At 32.4% G+C, this 20,215-nt stretch overlaps 1 protein-coding gene across 1 annotated transcript; it reads left to right on the top strand.

The window, feature by feature from the left end:
* Positions 1 to 303: 303 nt before the first annotated feature.
* On the top strand, positions 304 to 19,877 carry LOC118185276 (astacin-like metalloprotease toxin 5). The gene is made up of 6 exons (XM_035355117.2): positions 304 to 461; positions 6,494 to 6,567; positions 7,544 to 7,619; positions 12,605 to 12,722; positions 15,461 to 15,636; positions 19,588 to 19,877. Exons 1-6 carry the CDS (start codon positions 389 to 391, stop codon positions 19,812 to 19,814), a joined length of 744 nt encoding a protein of 247 aa, XP_035211008.1. The 5' UTR covers positions 304 to 388; the 3' UTR covers positions 19,815 to 19,877.
* Positions 19,878 to 20,215: the final 338 nt, after the last annotated feature.

Below are 20,215 nucleotides of genomic sequence, written 5' to 3'. Positions count from 1 at the left end.
TTGTTTTATCGATGTCAAACTATTGGCATATTTCTTACATTGAGTATAAATCTTTACGAGAATGGTTAACACATAAATATTTCGACGGACTTAGATTAACAAGCAGGTAGCCAATTTTGAACCTGAAATGTATTTATAACTGTAAAGAAATAATACTTAATCAAACAGAACCTCTGCTTTTCAAATGCGATACTGTGCAAACTAAATATCACAATCTGATAGCACACCGACTTTTAAAGAAAGTTCCAGGCTTGAGAAATGCAGCATATGTTGCATTCCAGATGCCAGTTTTCAGATTTATTTGTATTTTAGGGAGAACATTATACCCTTCATTCACTTCTCTTTCAAGTGCTCTAACACATTTGCTCCTGGAGAAGGTACTTTCAGTATGGAATACCATTTGGTGTATCTGCTTCTTGCTGGCTTGTGCTTGAATGCGTTGGGGAAAAGTATTCAAGAAGGTAGGTGAATCAAATTTAAAGAAATAAAAATTAAATCACAATGTATTCTTTTTCAACCCTTTTCTTTCATAAAATTTTATCACTGTTCATTACCGTAAATTTTAAGCTATGAGCATTAATATTCAATCATGTGTACTTTTTCCATCGTGTGCGTAGCATCACTATGTGAGAAAGAATCTTAAATAAAATATTTTTTTAAGTCCCCAGTCCTTTATAGAATTTCGGTGAGTTTTTTACCCTTGAATCCCTTTGCGCTTGTGCATTTAGGGAGCAAATATGCAATCAAATTTGCTCGAAAACATGACTCCTGATGTCCCTTTCAAGATGAAATTTCATAATAATAGTTTTAGTCGCCAGAAAGCCTTCCAAGAATTCCGTGATTGATCTCAAAAAAAATATTTAATCCTGTCTAATATACATGCCGAAGTACAAATCTTATTTTAGTTTAAAAGCAGTCCTTTAAAAATAGTGACTTAATAGCTATTGTTACGCAACAGCTGTGTAGAGACATTAGGTATTTTTTGGAAGCAGGAGAAATGAAAAATGAGCAACCGCCTTCGCCGGGAATCGAACCACGGACCTCTGGAATACCGGCCCAGCGCGCAGAACCATTACAGCACGAAGGCACGCTAGGAAGGCGAGAGAAATATCTTATATACTCTTCTTTTTAAAGGGCAACTGGGGTTTTTAGGGGACCCAATCGCCAAATCCTGGGTGTGGGGAAACCTCATCCAACACCCTTTTTAGTTCGGGCGCCACTGTAGATACATTAGGTACTTTTTGGAAGCATACAAGATGAAACATTAGCAACCACCTTCGCCAGGAATCGCATCACGAACCTCTGGATACCGGCCCACTGTGCTAATTACTACACCACGAAGGCATGCTAGGAAAGTGGGAGAAATACCTCATAGCTGGGGAAAATATTTTGTGTAGTTTAATAGTAAGAAAATCTATGTAATAGATAACGTATATAAGCAAGGATTTTCCACGATTGCAATTTCGTTGAAGCGTGTCAAAACACACTGCTTAGCTTGTAACGCGTGTAGTAAAAATTTCAGTGCTGAACGTGGGAGTTGTAGTGCTTGTTCGAGATTTGTGTTAATTATCATGTTGAACTCCTTCATTTGATTACTCTTGTCACGTGAATACTCGTGCCAGGATCTGTTTCTGATCGATGAAGGAACTGGCCGTATGACTTATGTTTAATATTAGCGCTGAAGGATATTATATTCAACAAAACTACAGTTTTTGCCCTCATTTGCTACAATGATACTTTAGAATGTAGCAAATATATTTTAATTATTGAGTCGTATAGGCATAACAATAACTTTCGCATTTGTTCATTTAATAAAATACATTTAATTTTAAACATGTTTTTCTTTCACAGTGATCTATTCCTGATAATAAATGTGCCAAATACATTTTCACAGCTATGGGTATACAGTTTTTTCGGAATTTTTAATCATATGTAAAGCAAATATGAGACAATATCGCTCACAAATTCTCTACGAAAATTTCCTGAGTAGACAGCCATTGCTTACTTCTCAACTTAAACAATCCATTCATTATCCATGCTTCTCCATTAAATAATCATGTCTATGAATTTTGAATCAGCACGTGTTGTTGTTGTTAAAATTACTAAATTTTCAGTGATTATTGGAATGACTATAGCGCACAAACCCCTACATTACAAAACAATTAACTTTAATATTTTTAACAGCACTTAATAGATTTCTGCTATTTAATCATCCATTGGCTGATAAAATGAAAGCAAATTTATATCTTAAGGTTTACTCTCGATGTTGGTAGTATTGTCACAAACCGTTTCCTGTGTAATAAAATAAAGGTACATTGCAAAGAATAAATCTGAGAAGAAAACAAGTAAAGTTCTCAACAGAAAATATGAATAGTCAAAATGAGATAAGTACTAGAAAAAATATTTAAATTAAAATTTTTTATCACGTGAAAAGGAACAGAGAACAAACAGGATTCTATTAAAATGCTGAATGAAGTTTACAAACAGATCTATTTCTAAAAGATCCATTTCCAAAGATATTTACTGGCGCCATCTAGGTGCAGAACTCAAATTTAAAATATTTCAATTATTTTTATCGTATTTGAGTACAATTAAAAGGAAACTTGACGAAGTCTGTTTTCAGATATTTGAGCAATTAACAAAATGCCATTCTAATCAATAAATATATGTATTAACTTACGCATTTCTGAATAGAATGATAAGTAAGATTAAAAAAACTAACTTAGGCAAGTTATTCTGCCTGTTAATATAAATAAGTCTATAATTCGGCTCCCCTCTAAATAAAGGATTTTAACCGCAATTTTAGTTATTAATTTAAGTTTTTATATTTTAAACATTCGTGTTTGTTATTATGACATACTTATGTCTTTTAATTGCTGCCATTACTGATTTTTTTACCAGAAACTCAGCTGTTATTTTAAATAAAAAATAGAAATCTCATTTTAAATAAACAACATACGCGTACATATTTTGAATACATATGCTTATAATATAAATTTTGCTTACTTTTTCTTTCGGGTAAATTCCTTAGTTCAGGAAAAACACGCTGGAACTTGCATTTGAAAAAGGTGAACTTTATTAAAATAAATTTGAATGTGTAATAAAAGAGATAGAAATATATATATCTACCATTTTTTTTATGAATGATGAAATTTAGTAATTTGTTATAAGACTTAAATAGCTTTTTCTGAACGAGTTCTTATTCAAACTGAAGATCAGATAATTCACCTGCAAATTTTTTAAATCAGAAATAGATCGAACTATGTGTTTGTTATGCATTCAGTTGTCTTGAGATGAAAATGTAATCAGACATAAATGAAGATGGTAATCGATGAAAGAATCTAATAGAATTAAATAGCACACACAGAAAAAAAAGCAAAATGTATGTTAGAATGTGTGCGAACTTGTGTTAATCTGCAGAAAGCTAAATTATTTAGTTTAATTTTATACGAGAAAATAATTTTGAGAGACATATTTTAATATTGCTGCGTTCTATGAATTCGTAGAAATCTCCTTAAATAACTAAGCCAGATGATCAAGAAGAGAGTGAATGTTTACCAAAATAAGTAAGAGCTCATTCAGTGGCGAAACAGCTCTAAAAAGCCCAAGGAAACCGGGAAAAGATAGGTTGAAATTCTTCTCAACAGGTTATGAATATCACAGTTCACTCAAATCGCTTTTAGAAAAATTCCAACATGTAATCTGCAAGCAGAATGTTCATAGCATAAATGCATTGAGAGTTCGGATCCAATTGCGGTTACTAAATTCAGAAACTAATTAAGAGCACTCTTTAGAACGGTGTTTGAGACTCCAGGGGCCTGAGCCAAAGCTCTACCCCTTGTAGAACAATATGATCATTTCGAAAGGTTGTAGAGATGGTGTGATGTATTTAATTATGGCAAAGCACACTAGGGCTATCTGCCTAAGGGGAGGAATGCCTTTCGTGGAAGACTTTCTAAGGGAAACTGGCTCGTATACACGTTACACATGGGGAAAACCACGAAAACACCCATGCAGCTAGCCCGTTCGCAGGATTCGAACCTTGGACCGAACTACCAGTGTTTAGCAACTTTACCGCTCGGCTGCTAGTGGGCCCAGGGTTGTAAAGAATAACCGAAAGATAAATCGAATAGGTTTTTTTTTATAATTTTGTTGAGGTCAGACAGGAATACTTGTTTAACGTATTAATAATAATGGAGTTGCTGTCGAAATTAGTACGAGCAGAAAAGTCGAGGAACTGTGACTGTGACAAGAATGAGCAAGTGCAAACATAGGCAAATTGAATCCATTAAGAATTATCAAATACGAAACATCAAATAATTTATACATGAGATTCAAATAATTAAGACATGAACTTGAAAAATTATATACATATACCTATAACATACACAAAAGTGAGAATGCAGACAGAAAATTCGAAGTGTAGCAGATAAGAGGAATGAAAATAAATACATAAATAAACACATATGTCGAATTATTAGATGTGTATATTACATGATCCATACATTCAGTTGGGCCATAGGCCTATCTATATTTTCCAAACTGTTATAATCGTAATCACAGATTTTAATACTGGGATTATCAATATTTTGTTGCCTTTCATGAAATTTTTTGGCTAAGTTATAATAATGAGTGCGCTCTAACTCAATGCCTAACTCTTCATGTATTCTGTTATTCCTTACATACCATTCAGCATTTACAATTTGTCGTAGAACAGTATTTTGGCCAAACTTGCAATCTTTTCCTATTAGTTTTCTTGATATATGCCCAAACTGGACTTGCATAACACAGCCGCTCAGAGCTTCCGATTTATAGGGTTGCTTAAAGGAAGTAAGCACAGCTGGAAACTTTGAAAATTTATTTTACGGAAGTCTCCAAAATATTATCAGTCTGACTGGGAATGTCGAATAATATCAGCCAAATATCGCCAACTCTAAGATAAAAATTGCCGCCGAGGCCTGGTTAGAGTATAGTTTTCCACACCTATACTTTTATCTGTGTTCTCTGCTCAATTGAAATGTCATTCCAATCAGGATTAAAACATTTTCGGCACGATACATGAAATACGTCTCCTTGCAACCTCTGGCCTTCTCTTGTGAATGAAAATTTGTTAGTCAAAACGTTTTTCATCTTTCAAGTCACCGTTAGCACCATAAGAATCCTTTCGCAATTCAGCAGCGTTCGAATCATGTAAAACTTTGTTCTTTGCTATGAAATGCTGTCTTGATCAGTTATATTGAAATATTAAAGTTATATTCAAGTATTAAAGTTAGACATGGCGCCGTAATTGATTCTTTCCGTGAATATTTGCATCTTTTTATATTTTTTAAACTGTTCCAGAAGCCAAGCAGTTCCCCTATATCATCATTAAGTTATTTCATTTGAATTTTAAGAAGTTTAATCAGTTTAGTGGAAAATTTCCCATATGCATGGCAGTTTCTGCCTGAAGTTTACTAAGTTCTCTCTGAATTAATTTTTTTTTTTTTTCCCTCCGAAATTTTTTTATTTATTCTTAGGATTATTCTGTATAATTTTGATAACATCGAAATTCCTAAGGTTCATTTCATCACTTTCAACATCTCAAAAATCACTGAGCAGCTTCGGGCGGCGTAACACCACTTGGAAATCTTATTACTCTACATCATCACGTATTGTCTCATAAGACGGCCATTGTACTCCAGAAAAGAAACCTTTATAAGAATACCTCGGGAAAAAGTGCCAGCATTTTTTTGAACAGCAGAGTTTTTGAACTTGAAGAACACATCTTTCAGAAGAGTGGAGGCACTTATGCCAGAGCACTAGTATAAAAATAACATTTTCTACTCTAATTAGTCGGAAGACTTACATGTGTAGTGGTGTCAGCCATAAACTGTCATTATCCTTAATTAACACTGCTTTCTTCATATTGAAAAACTGATATTTAGAAGGTTGCAAGCCTTTTTACGCTGGACGCAATCTAATGAAATTTCTCCTCTAAAGACTACTTTTACATAATAATGCCAGCTGCTTTGTGATGAGACTCTGTTCTGAAGGAACCTCCGATTTGTCCATGGACACGTTTTATACAGACAAAATTTGTCCATCGACTGTGTTTAATGGCAAATATATTCTCACAGGGAATAACAATCTTAATCTCTTATTGAAACTTATGTACAAGGAATGAAGAAATTTTTCTTATCAATTAATAATTTCAATCTGCCATGAATGTGTATATTTTCATCTTATGGAAAATCGTTCGATGATAAAACGTAAAAGTATGTATGTGAAGTAGGTTACCTATCCCCTATTTATTAGTTGCTATTGTTTGTGATTATTGAAAATATAAAGCTGCTGAAATTTCTTAAATATGATTTGATTTAACTGGCAAATGGCATTTTAAAGTTGTAAATAAACTCGAAATAGAGAATGCATACCTATCGCAGTGGCTCCATCTAGGATCAGAAAATAGTACAAAACCGATGCTATATAATTAAGTGTTACATTACATTTTCAGATGTATCCGGCGATGAAGCAATGCACAATCCTGACCTTTTTGAAGGAGATATACTGGGAGTAGATGTTGATGAGGTAAGTTATGCACTTGTATTTGCCAGAGAAAGAATTAATAAGTATCATAAATTGAAAATTCCTTCTAACCAGTTTCATAAATAATAATAATAATAACAATAGAGAGTTTTCATTTTATTTATAAATTGCACTTTATTTGTTTAACAGGAACAAAGCTTAGTTTAAAAATAAAAAGTTTCACATTTACGGCATTGTTTTCCTGTCACTTAATAATAAGTATTAATGATCTCCTTCGGTCATAAATCGGTCCGAGGTTCGAATTTCGCGAACGGGCTGGCGGCATGGGCGTTTTCGTGGTTTTCCCCATGTGTAACGTGTATACGAGCCAGTTTCCCTTAGAAAGTCCTCCACGAAGGCATCCCTCCCTTAAGGCAGATAGCCCTCGAATGCTTTGCCGTAATCCAATAAAACCAAACCTAAACCAACCTTCGGTCATAAAAATGAGTCTATAAATAATACTTTTTTCGTAAAATTTAAAAAAAAAAAAATTATTATACTTTACAAAAAAAGTTTTATGCGATTTATTTTAATTTAAATGGAAAATACCATTGTTCCCTCTTTCTCAAGAGCTAATTGCTAAAAAAGGCTTTGCATTTTTTCTCAGAAATAGCGATCTTTTGTGTGGATAGAGCGGCAGAAATGCTGTAATAGTGCCAAATGGACAAGTAAGATTTAGGAGGAATCAGTGAATTAACATTTAATAAGTGTTGACTAGATATGAACTTCGCTAGTTCCATTTCAAGCCTAATAGTCAAAGAAATACATTATTTGATTTTCGCTAAGTTCCCCAAACCATAAACAGATAGGAAAAAAATTCCATTTAAAGACACCTCCACGAAAAGGTTCACTTCTAAATTACTAATTCCACTGAAAAGCAAGTGAATCTTAGAACTAGGCTATTTTACTTCGGAACATAAACTGTTATACGTTTAACATGTATTTTTAATGTTGATTCTTTATACGTTTTAAAATTTAGGATAAGAATGCTGTGGTGGAAAAACACAGAATCTGGCCAAATGGACGCATTCCTTATACTATTGATCCAAAATTAAGTGAGTGTTTACTTTTGTACTTAATCAAAAACTTGTGTATTATCTCATTCTTCAGAGTTTTTATAATTAGGCTCTTTTATATGCGTTTTCAAGTTTATTCAGTACAAACATAAATGTGAATTTTTTTTAAAGTTTGCTTTGTTTTGCTATTAATTTCATGTAATTGTTTTAAAGGAAATTTACTTTAACAAAATATTTGACCAAGATAATTTTAGAACACATAATAGAGAAACTAAGTATGTTGATAAAGGAAAATTAAAAGGAACGTCAAACGTGCTATAGAAATATCCACATATACCCCGAATTTAAATGTATGCATGTGTGTGTTTGTTTCTAAACTCATGGTACCTACTCTAGGGGCTGATAGAATATAATTAAATAAACAGAGCTCACCACACAATTCATAGTTGGAACTCAAATTTTAAAGCGCTAAAGGAGCACAAGTTTTAAAGTTTCACGGTATTCGTATCCTTACAAGTATTGCAGATATATCGCGCGAAGCGCGACGTTTCCGGTTCATGATAAAAGGCACACAGGGCACATGACAATAGTAGAGTCCGAGCGGGTAAATTAAAATTCAGAGGCGAGAGAGAAAGGGGGTGACCATGCATCACAGGCCAAGACAAATGTCTAAAGAACAGATGATACAATACATTAAACAGTCAAAATGTAAATAGTTATGTACAGTTAAATATTAAATGCGATACAAGAATTTTACATAGCACAAAAATAAAAATAAGATACAATACGAATTGAGAATAGTAATTGCAGTAGCTGAAAGTACAAGATAAAATTAAGTAAGGAAATTTGAGTCACGGGTGAGGTAAGTTTTACGGTTTAACTGGCTTTTACATATATATAACGTCTACTGCGATTGGCTAAAGACGTTCACATGATAGCGAAATTGAATTCCTGTGTATGCTTCCATAGCAGCAGTAAGTAGATAATTCGCGAATACAATAAAAAACCTTATTCACAGTTATGATCTTCATTTGCAGTGAAGGTCGTCGATCGCGATTGTGCCTTTCACTTAGGTCCGATTTAGCGTGTACACTCTGACTGATAAGCGTGGCTTGCTAAGCGCGACCACGTGCTACTATATATATACTATACCACGTGCTACTATAATCTGACTGCATCAGCATTTTTCAATGTAGACATTGAAGATACAATAGATAAATTCACCCATAGCATTCACGAAGCGTTCAACAAATTGAAATCGGCCACTCATTCAGAAAAATTCCCTCTTCCTGCGTACATCCATAACATGATTAAAGAAAAAAACAGGCTTCGAAAAATTTATCACAGAACTTTAGACCTCGTCGATAAACGTAACTTCAATCAAGCTAACAGAATAGTTAAGTAACTCAGCAAAGATTATAAAAACGACAGTTGGAATATCTTTGTTAACAGTCTATCACATATCAATTACTCCTTGTGGAAAATTGCTAAAGCTATTAGAAGAAAGAATGATGAAATCAAACCTATTAATTACTATAATCAAGCTCTAATTAATTCTAAAGATATGAAAATGCATTTGCCAAATCATATGAAAGTCAATTCACTGTAAATAATTTTGTTAACGCAAGTGATTCGGCAGTGATTGATCACGTGACCCAGCAGTTAGAAAATTTTAAAAATCAGACCAACCCACCTACCACATCCAGAAGACTATTTTGAGAATTTAGCAATTGTACCAACAACTGTGCAAAAGAGGGTATTTTTTCAAGTTGTATAAAGGATATCGGGAATATAAGAGCGCCATTTGTAAGAAAATCATTTTGCAGCACATGCGAGAGTATCTTTAGTATAGCACGCCAGTTTTATCGCGAGCTGTCCTATCAGAGGTGCGCCGAGAACTTCAACGGGAACAGATGCCTGTTGATTAATTTAACATTAAAAACGAGTACAGTAGACTTCCTCTATTAATTATCAATTAAACTGGTAATATTTTCATAAAATGTTTTTCTACAGATCAAATTTTAGGGCAAATGTGCAATTAACTAATAACAACATATTATGTTATTATTACAATAAGAATAGCATATTATCTAGAAAAAGAAATTAAATAATATCGCTAGTAATTATATTTCTGACAACATCGTGTTTACGCTTCAGTAAGTTTTAAGAATATTACTTATATTATTATTGGGTCGCAATCTTTAGTGTACATATGTTTTCTGTATTACTTGTCCCCCCCCCCCCCCATGTAGGTTAGTTTTAAGTCGCGGAACGTTTTAAGTGACAGAATCCAAGGGAACAGAAACTGTTAACTCCTAAAAAATACTAAAAGTGTTAGAGCTTATTGATAATTGGAACTCATAAACTGGATATGCAATTCTCGATTTTCGTTTCCAAAGCAACTACTTTCATTTATCTGGCCTGAAATGCAGTGCCATAGTACTGGTGAGTAGGCAGTTCATAAAAGTATACCAAATAAAAAATTCTAAAAGAAGAAAAGGTTGAACCTTTAAATAATATGGAGAACATAAAAAAGAAGGCGGAAAAAAAGTTAATGCCAAATGCTTTTCTGTTACTTATGTTACTCAATATGATGGGGCACTTACATTTAAGTGACTAAAAATATATAGTAAGTGGATGTTTAATTCGTTCTTGTCTACTAAGCGTTTCAGCTATATTATATGTACTTGTCACTTGAATATTTCTTAACAGTCTTCAAATGCCGGTAAATGAAGTTTTTACAGTACTGGTTAAATCCCTGACAGGATGTGCTTATCTTACAAGAACAGAACTTGTCAATATTCATTCCATTTTGTCTCTTAGTTTTAATATACGTAGAACTAATTAGTTCGACCAATGACCACATTAGAAGCTAGTAGAATCAATACGTTTTTTGCACACTAAATAATGTCTTTAAATGCATTCCTACCACATGCGTTTTTAATTCTCATATTTATACTCGAACTGACTACGTTTCAGGGTTCCTTTGTCCAATTACACAAAATTTTTTATAGGATAGTTTCATAAAAATATTCTTTCATGCTTTCCGTCAAGGTCTTTGGCTAACCAGTTATGAGTTCATTCATGTAATTTATAAAGAAAATGTGCCTGTGGCTCATTTTGTCACTTTTATGATAAATCAGTAATATCATCAAATGAGAGAAGTTTAGAGGAATTCAGTGAGTTAATTATATGATTAAGTGTTATAACTCAAATATAATAGGAAAAATATTTACAAAATAGAATACATTTATTACACTTCTCTCATATCTTTCAGGAAAGTCTTTATTTGAAAATTTATTTCAAATACGTTTTCTTGATGTCAGAGCTATAATATTCATTTAATTATTTACAAATATGAAAATAAACATAATATCAAGAGAATACTGGCAGGTTTCTAGTATACTGGGAATAGTTTTAGTACTGTTGTTTAAAGTGGAAAAAAAGATATATTATTTTCATATATTTCATTTCAAATGGAAAATTTAAAAAAATAAATATGATGATTATTTGATATTTTCATCTTGCATAATAGGCGATGAAGTAAACTATAAAGAAGATTAAAAAAAAAGCACGCTAGGGTACTTTTGAAGAACATGTGAAGCTCTTAAAAGACATTAATATTCAGACAACTAATTATTCACTTTGCCCTTGATAAGGACCCATATCTTTTCTGTCATTTGGCTGAAGAAGGATAACCAAACAGTATGTAGAATTTTGCCAACTAACTCAATCTTAATACGTCCAACGGAAGCAACACACCCTTGTTAGTTTAATCTTCGTGACTAGTGTTGAAATGCCAATAACTGGTTATCTATAATTTGTGACAGGGGGCTAAAACTGTTGTTTCGAGGTATGATATTTATTTTCGAGCTGCTTTCTAATTGATTATTGTAATTTTACTATTTTGATTGTATATTATTGCTAAAACTACGCAGCGGGGCATATTTTAACGTTGTTGCTGGGTAAATTTCATCTCGTACGTTTTTGAACTTTGTGGCTCTGAAACCTTTTGGTTATTCTCGCAAACACCATTTAGCTGCTTTTTTTTTTTTTTTTTTAAATCTTATACTTCCATTAAAGAACACTGACTGTTGAAAATATATTATTAATATTATATTTTTTAAGAATTTATTGTAAATTTTCACAAATCAATTATGCAAAACCATAGTAAACCCATGTTAGATACTAGATAACGAACTCGTTTGGGATGATATTAAAATTATCCGTGTATATTATACCAAAGCCTGTTAAACACAGCGAGAACTCTACACTTATATACAATTATTTTCATGTTCATTACAATAACAATACACGTAAAAATTATTTTATGCACATTTGTAATGCTTTAATAAACTGTTATATCAGTATTTACAATACGTTCCTGTAACAGTAATTTCATATAATATATTTAAGAAGCCAGGTATGATATTATTACATCGAATTTTTCCTGCGTTAAGAACACTCTGAGAATGTTGGCCTGAATTCTTTCTAGTCATTTCTGGAGATTTAAAATATGAAAACGGACTTTCTTGGAATAAAACCCTTAGATTAATTTAGATTAGATGCTATATCGCCCCAACCCCCAAATCTGAAGAACATAATTAATTTATTCCTAATAAAAATTTATTCAGACTCCTCAGTACTTATATACAGTTATGAAATATTTTATGATTTCTATTTATTTATTTTAATTTCCAAAAATAGCATTGCAGATGATTTTTCATAACAACATACAATTCTTGGATACCCCACTGAATAAATTTTCGAGAAATTATCTGAATATTTTATATTTCAAGTGTTGGGAAACTAATGTCGAAAAAACAGCACATGAGAATATAATATTGCAATCCAGTTTAAAATTATGTGTCGATGTTACCGTTAAAAGAAATATAAGCAGCATTGCCTTTATTCTCATAACAAACAAAAGTGATATGCGCCATGGTTAATATTTTTGATAAAATTCAGGATTCACCTAATTGCTTCAAAATTATTTTTCTATATATTTCTGTACTATTTCACAGCTCCACAAATACCACAAATCAAAGAAGCCATGCAGCACTACGCAGATAAAACATGCATCCGTTTTGTACCGAAAGAGGATAAAGACATGCAATACATTCGCATATTTCCTGGCAGAGGGTATGAAATTTTCAATTATTTATGTTTAATACTAATCAAACATTTGCATGTTGATTTTAGCTATGTTTAGTTAAGAAATTCTTTTTCCTTTCGCCAAAGCACTGCTTTCTCATTCTAAAACTTTATAGAAAACTTTTAATTCATTGATCAAATATTTAACAGTTGGTTTGGTTGGTTTATTAGATTACGGCAAAGCACTCGAGGGCTATCTGCCTTAAGGAAAGGATGCCTTCGTGGAGGACTTTTTAAGGGAAACTGACTCGTATACACGTTACACATAGGGAAAAACACGAAAACTCCCATGCAGCCAGCCCGTTCGCGGGATTCGAACCTCGGACCGAACTACCAGTGTTCAGCGACGTTACCGTTCGGCCGTTGGTGGGCTCCAGATTTTTAACAGATACGGAAAGCAATGCATGAAACCTAGTAAGCGTCGTTTACTTAGGAAAAATCCATAATTTCTTTTGCATGATAAAGTAGGAAATGGTTTCTCTAGTTTATATGTATGAAGATGTGTGAGTGTTTTTTGCTGAGTCTGATTACGAGTTTTTACGAATTAGCTTATCTAGCTATAAAATATCATTTTCGAAGATCTCTGTTATAGTAATTAAAACATTTTAGAAAAGTGAAAATTAGACAAAATATGATTAAAATTATTAGCTTATAGAATGGAGACTACTCGTGAAATTAAAGTGGTTATTTAAATATTATTTTACATTACTATCATTTTATCATAGATTTTCCGTACTGCATATATATAATTTTATTCGTAACCTGTATTGTAGTATCTATGTAATGAAAAATTTTACATATTTATGATAAATGATGACGACGACAAAGCCTAGGTGTTTCACGAAAGAAACATTTACAGCTGACTGAACATTCTCCCCTTTTTTTTGACATGCAACATTTTTTTTTTTTTTTTTTTTTTTTAACATACACAGCTAAATGGCACAAGATGCTTGCCGTAAATAGTTATTAATTTACTTTTAAAGTATTCATAAAAATGTAAGAAACCATGTGAGAGAAATAGTAGGTGATAGCTCAATAGTACAGAAATGCGTGAGAAGAGTGGATTAGGATATTGAGAGTAGATTAGGAATAGTCAATCTATGGGTTCATTTTTGTTTCTAGTAATGGTTACAAAGTTTTTATCTGCAAATATTTCGCTCCTATTCTGTAAAACACTGAAGTTTTTACTTTTAACCCTTATGTAAATATATGCGTTATTAATTTATATACAAGCCGTCCAGACCAGCGGTCCTCAACCCTTAGAACTTCACGGACCACTACATATATAATTTTATATTTGGCGGACCACTAACATGAATTTAAAAAAAAAAAAAAAACTTAAATCAGATCTTAAAAACAACATATTAATACGCAAAAACAATATTCAAATTTCCAATACATGTAATTCTAATTTTCATTTATTAAATTTTATTAAAATTTATTACATTTTGTTTCGTTTATTAAAATAATTTTTGAAACATTTGGTGTTCATCAGCATGCCTTTGTGGAACGTGTAAAATGTAATTGATAGCACATCCAGCTGGTAATCGGAAAGTCTGCTGTTCGAATCCTGGCTAAGGATGGCTGATTTTTCATATTGCCTGATACTTAATAAATTTAATGTCTTAAATAAACTGAATGACCCCTCAAGTGAACAGTCCCTTCGTAAGGTTGGTGGTAGAAATACTACGACAATTCCGATCCCCTATGTACTCTTGATCAAAACTGACGGTTGAATCAAGTGGTTATGTCAATACAGATACCGTAATGATTTAAACCAAAAATAGTCCTGTGAGTATTCACGTCTTCGTCAAAGAAGTTGTGCTCCCAAACATGGGTATAAGCACAACAGTAACAGAAACAGGTATATATGCATAAAATAATTTGCATAAATCCATGAACATTCAGTTATTGCTGATAATTAACGTGAAATGTCCTTAGCTGTAAATTCAATTTAAATTTAAAAAAATTATCATTAATTTTACATTGAACCAGCCAACATGCGAAGGATTAAAGTTGCATGAATTCTTTTTTTTGGTAGATGAACTGGCTAGCTTCGTGAAGCTTTCTGATCTTTCATAATTTTGATTTGATCGAACGGGTATATTTTCCTTACAATACAGATAACAAATATCCTTGAGGAACCTTCGAAATTCCTTCATAAAAATTTCTCCTTTTTAAATAGTTCTGAATAATTTTGTTATGATAAAATACTTTAATTTATTAATTATTTTCTCCGAAATTTTAATAAGGCTTCTTTATTTCATATAAAATCTCGTATTTTCTACTTACACATCACAAAAACGTTTAGTTAATATTGTTTCAGCTTCAAATAGGCGCACATACGTCTGCCTGCATTTAACGCATGATAACTTATTTAAAGTTAACACCAATTAAAACTCTAACCAACTAGTCATACACATATATATGCTTTTACAATCACATTAAATTTTGGTTGAACTTCTGGAGGGTATACTTCCCCCTTATTTTATTAATCAAAGAAAAATAATAAATTTGTGTTAATATTTAGCATCTAGGCTTGTAGATCTAATATTAATCCTAAATATGTTCTTATATTTAAAAAGCACTGTTTCATAAAAAGCTTATTTTTTAAATCTGGTTTTATGTCCTTACGAACAATGCATCAATAATTTCTTTCATGCTGATATTAAGACAATCATTCTTGCGAATGAATATTTTGAATATTTTTTGCTTTGTTGTTCCAGATGCTATTCTCATGTGGGGAAAACCCTAAACGATCAGCCTTTGTCTCTCGGAGCTGGGTGTTTCAAATTTGGCATCATCGTTCACGAGCTCGGTCATTCCGTTGGTTTCTATCACGAGCATTCTAGATCAGATAGAGATGATTATTTGAACATTCATTATGAAAATATACAGACTGGTGAGAAAATTAAATCCTTAATTTAGTAACAAAAGCTACTGACACGCTGAATGACACTTATGCACTGTAATTTTGAACAAATGAATAGATATAAATATTTAAATTTAACCTCATTCATATTTTGTGTGGCTTTGGTAGTTTCATATATGTATGTCTAAGCAGAGGTGTCAAGCTATTAAACTTAAAATTCTAATTTTTTTAATTATTTTATTAATATCTGGAAGTGTATTAGTCTCTAATTATTAAATGCAAATAGCACAAAAATTCTTATTACATGCAATGAAATGTATTTATTATTTTTACTTTTGATAGAAAAGTAATATTTTTTGTACAGCTACTGACAACAATGAAGATTTATTTCGAAATTTTGCAATCATTGTACTTCTGTTCGCAGCATTAGCCTCGAGGGCTTCATTTTACTAATAAAAGTTCTCGATGTGTGTTTGAGTATGCACTTGTTTAACAATATCGACTATTTCAGTCAGCGAAATCGAAAAGTTGTGAGCAGTACATATCGTAAATACATTTCCTTGACGAAATAATGCAAGTAGATTCATTTGCGTATCTTACTTTTCGCAGGTACGACTAAGGCAGAATTTTTACAACATTTCTCGAAGTTCCATTTCTCAAACTCACTACGTTTAGCAGCAAGAGAGTGCAAAGAACAGCCCCGCTAATACTTTGTACTAATACTTGATATTTAACAGAGAACTGGCGAATACGATTTTCAAACGCATTTGCGGTAGCACGCCGTAGTATCTCATCATAGGAGAGGGAATAATCAGTTTACATGCTACAAGGCAAGTTTATGTAAAGAAGGCTCCATAGATGTAATGTAAACCAGTTTGTCTTCTACGCCGCTAGAAAGAAGAGGGACTATTCGCCAAGAGATTTGGCGACGGAACCTGTTGGCGAGAATTTCCCCCTTTGTGATGTACCTGGCCGAGATTTTCCACCTCCGCCACGCGTACAGGAAATTGAGGAACATGGGTTAAGATCAATCATTCTTTGACTTTTCGCGATAATTTAAACTCGAATTTTCGTGCTTTTTTGATTTATTAGTTGAACTTGTATTATCCATATCGCAGTTTGCTGTCTGATTTTATATCTGTCAATATGTAGGAAAAAAAATGGAATCACACAGCTTTAAACTGATAAACGTGACCGTCGAACCTGTTCGAACTTCGACATCAGCTTCGAGCTTTGGCGCTTTTTGGCGACAAATATTTCACGCATGCGCAGTTGTGTCCCTTTTTGTTCGGAGGGAGCCACTCCTCCTGCTGCTGCTGAAGCTTTCCTTCTTAACAATACATATTCTTTGCTACAAGGGGGCCCACCAGCGGCCGAGCGGTAAAGTCGCTGAACACTGGTAGTTCAGTCCGAGGTTCGAATCCCGCAAACGGGCTGGCTGCATGGGCGTTTTCGTGGTTTTCCCCATGTGTAACGTGTATACGAGCCAGTTTCCCTTAGCAAGTCCTCCACGAAGGCATCCCTCCTCTTAGGCAGATAGCCCTCGAGGCTTTGCCATACTCACAAACACACACACACACTCTTTGCTACAAGGCAATTCTTTGCTATAAGGTATCTCATTGGCTATGACACTGCATCTGCGCAAAGCTGCATGCTTTCATGGTGTAACGGTTAGCCCACTCGGCGCATATTCGAGTGGTCCAGGATCGAGTCCCGGAGAGGGCATTTATCTTTTCAAGTCTTCCGCATAAAAATAGCTTAATGTCTCTACAATGCCAACAATCACGTTTTTGATTGTAAATAACGAAATACTAAGAAAAGTAACATAAAAATCATGAGAAATTTCAGAACTAAGGTAAAGTCGAGAGGAATAGTCGAATATCCGTTTGGTGGCAGTACGGTTAAGAGAGCAGGAAGTCTCTCACTCAAATTGGTTTATTAATTTTTATTAATTTTAGTTATTTGATATTTAAACACACGTAGAAGGTCTGTATAATAATCGGTAATATGTGAAATTAAAGGTATTGATACAACAAAACGCGCCTACAGGTCCTTTACATCAAGATAAAAGTAATGAAGATATAAGTATAAGAAAAATTTGGACACAAATAACAATTCAAATTATTTAGATGTGGCAAGTTCTTTTACATAAAACTAATAAAAATCAGGGTACTCATTAAGACAATTCATATACATTTTCTGAAAAAGGCGTAGAATGCAGAAATAAATTTTTTTTACCCAAAGTGATAACAATTAGATTAAATGACCCAATAAAAAAGTATTATGAAAATATGTAGTTATATAATATAAAACCAACTTGAAAGAGTAAAAGATTTAAACATATTTGCAAATATACTGAATTAATTAATAAAAAATTAGACTATAAAAATCCAACTTTCTCAAAACTTTCCTATTTCAGTGATCACAAGAGAAGTTATAAATGCTAAAGTTGTACTCTCTCGGGTGCTTCATGCAGAGCAATATCGTTAATGATTTAACTTGCATCCCGTTCTTGCTTGGAGGAGTAGAAAAATCTATTCCGAGCCTCACTTCCCTTCTTTCTACTAAGCATTTCAACTTCCGCGGGAGGCACTACAACTTGTACTAAGTTCTTCGCAATAGCAATATTTTGATAAAATTAAACTGAGAAAAAAAGAAACTATTATCAGTGATAATGCTTTCAATTGTTCGTTTATTTTTTAAAGCTTTATATTTACCTTGCCATTTATTTACTAATACATTACAAAAAGTATATTTTTGTATTGTACCATTGTAAAGTATACTGAGTTAGGGTGGAAAATTTACTATTGTATTATTGTAAATTTTTTTAGAGCAGTACAGTTCTCTCTACTGAAATTATACGACTGTAAGGTATATTGAGTTAGGGCTGAAAATACTCCGACAGAGTACTTAAAGTATTTGATTTAATATTAAATTCGAAATTGAACTGACTTCTATTTATCAACAGCGTTTTTTATTTTTAATTTATTTATATTTTTATCATTTTATTTATTTATTTATCGCCAGTATAGTCAAGAAGAAGGAAATTTGAGACTATTGTAAAATATCTCAAAATCTTTTATGCTCTTAAAAAGAGATTTCTCGAAACTGACTTTTTTGAATAGCAAAATATTTATTTGTTACTTTTAATGTGAGCGCTTCTTTGATTTTAAAACATGTTATTTACAGATTTATCTCAAGTACCATTCAAGAAGTAAAATGGTCTAAATCAATGTTTCTCAAGCATTTCAATCTGGCATCCCAGGCAAAGTTTCTCCTAGACAAAGAAGGAAAAAAAAAAAGATTCATAGAAGATAATTATATAAGAGTGAAATAATAATAAATAAACTTAAATAATTATTAAAATTTAACTGGTTATTATAAATAAATTCATAATTACAGTTAAGTAAGCAATATAATCAAGCAATAAGCAAAAGAATAAAATTTTTCAAGACAAACTAGAAATTGTGTCCTGACCCATCGATGAATTACGCTCAGTATTTTAGGAACCACTAATGTAGATAATTATGTATAAATTCTCCAAATGTCGCAATGATTTACGTGGCTTATGGGATACACAATTCTTAGAATATGTTATAAAAAGTGTTAAAGCAAGCAAAATTATACTGCAAAACGTGTTGCTCAGTTGCAAATAATAAGCGAAAACGTTAAAAGCTCTAAATAAGGCTAAGAATCTGGGAGTAAATTACATTTAAATTCTTAACTAAAAGTTCGTGTAACCAAGTTTTAATATTTTCATTATTAACAAATTCTTTAAGATTATTTTCAAATATATTTTTAATTTCTAACTAAACACTGATTTTTACATTTTAATTAATCATATCTTTCTATTTGCAAATTTTTGCTTCCTATTTAAAAATTTATCTAGAGAGTATTATGATTACTGACGTATGCCATTTATGTTTTTTTTTTTTTTTTTTTTTTTTTTTGTTGTTGTTGTTGTTGTTGTTGTTGTTTTAGGCATGGAAAGCCAGTTTGTGAAGCTTAGGCCTAAACAAAACCAGTTGCTCACGCCTTTTGATTATGATTCAATTATGTTGTACGGAGAAACCGTCTTCAGCAAGAGCCATTACGACGGCCTGAAAACCATGACTGCTAAAGATGGCAGGAAACTGAAGGAAGTGACGGATAAGCCTGGACTCAGTGAAAGTGATATTATCAGAATTTCCAAGTTGTATAAATGCTGATATCTTCAGTAAAACTAAGGATATTTTCAGTTATCTTTTAAATAAAATGAACTAATAAGGAAATATCTTTGTTTGACTTCATTATTTAAAATAATGGCTTGTCTTTACCCGGTTACATCATTCCAATAAGTCTCTCCAGGTTCTCTTTTCCGCGGGAAGACACTATCATTAGAATAAAAACTTTCCCAGCTGTCCATAAATTCATTGTAGTACTTTCTGGAGAATAAGCCTTTGACATGTGAGTGGGTCCTTTTCTTTCCTTAAAGTCTCGACCTCAAACCAAGGGTTTATTACACAAGGAAAGAGAAGCATGCATTCAGAAGTTAGAATAATGATAATTAATAATTTAATAATTTTATTATTAAAAATAAAATTTTCGAGATAAGATTTTTGCTGAAATT

This window comes from Stegodyphus dumicola, chromosome 1 (assembly GCF_044657685.1).
Source record: "Stegodyphus dumicola isolate Sdum_Otavi_A_Nest chromosome 1, ASM4465768v1".
Classification (NCBI taxonomy): Eukaryota; Metazoa; Arthropoda; class Arachnida; order Araneae; family Eresidae; genus Stegodyphus; species Stegodyphus dumicola.
The sequence above is the reverse complement of the archived record's forward strand: the minus strand, read 5'-3'. Positions and strand labels throughout refer to the sequence as shown.

Excerpts from the sequence above, each read along its gene's own strand:
- LOC118185276 (XM_035355117.2), top strand. The coding sequence starts at position 389 with ATGGAATACCATTTGGTGTATCTGCTTCTTGCTGGCTTGTGCTTGAAT. Across the intron at positions 6,568-7,543 it reads TGGGAGTAGATGTTGATGAG|GATAAGAATGCTGTGGTGGA; the intron begins GTAAGTTATGCA and ends TTTAAAATTTAG. Across the intron at positions 15,637-19,587 it reads TTATGAAAATATACAGACTG|GCATGGAAAGCCAGTTTGTG; the intron begins GTGAGAAAATTA and ends TTGTTGTTTTAG.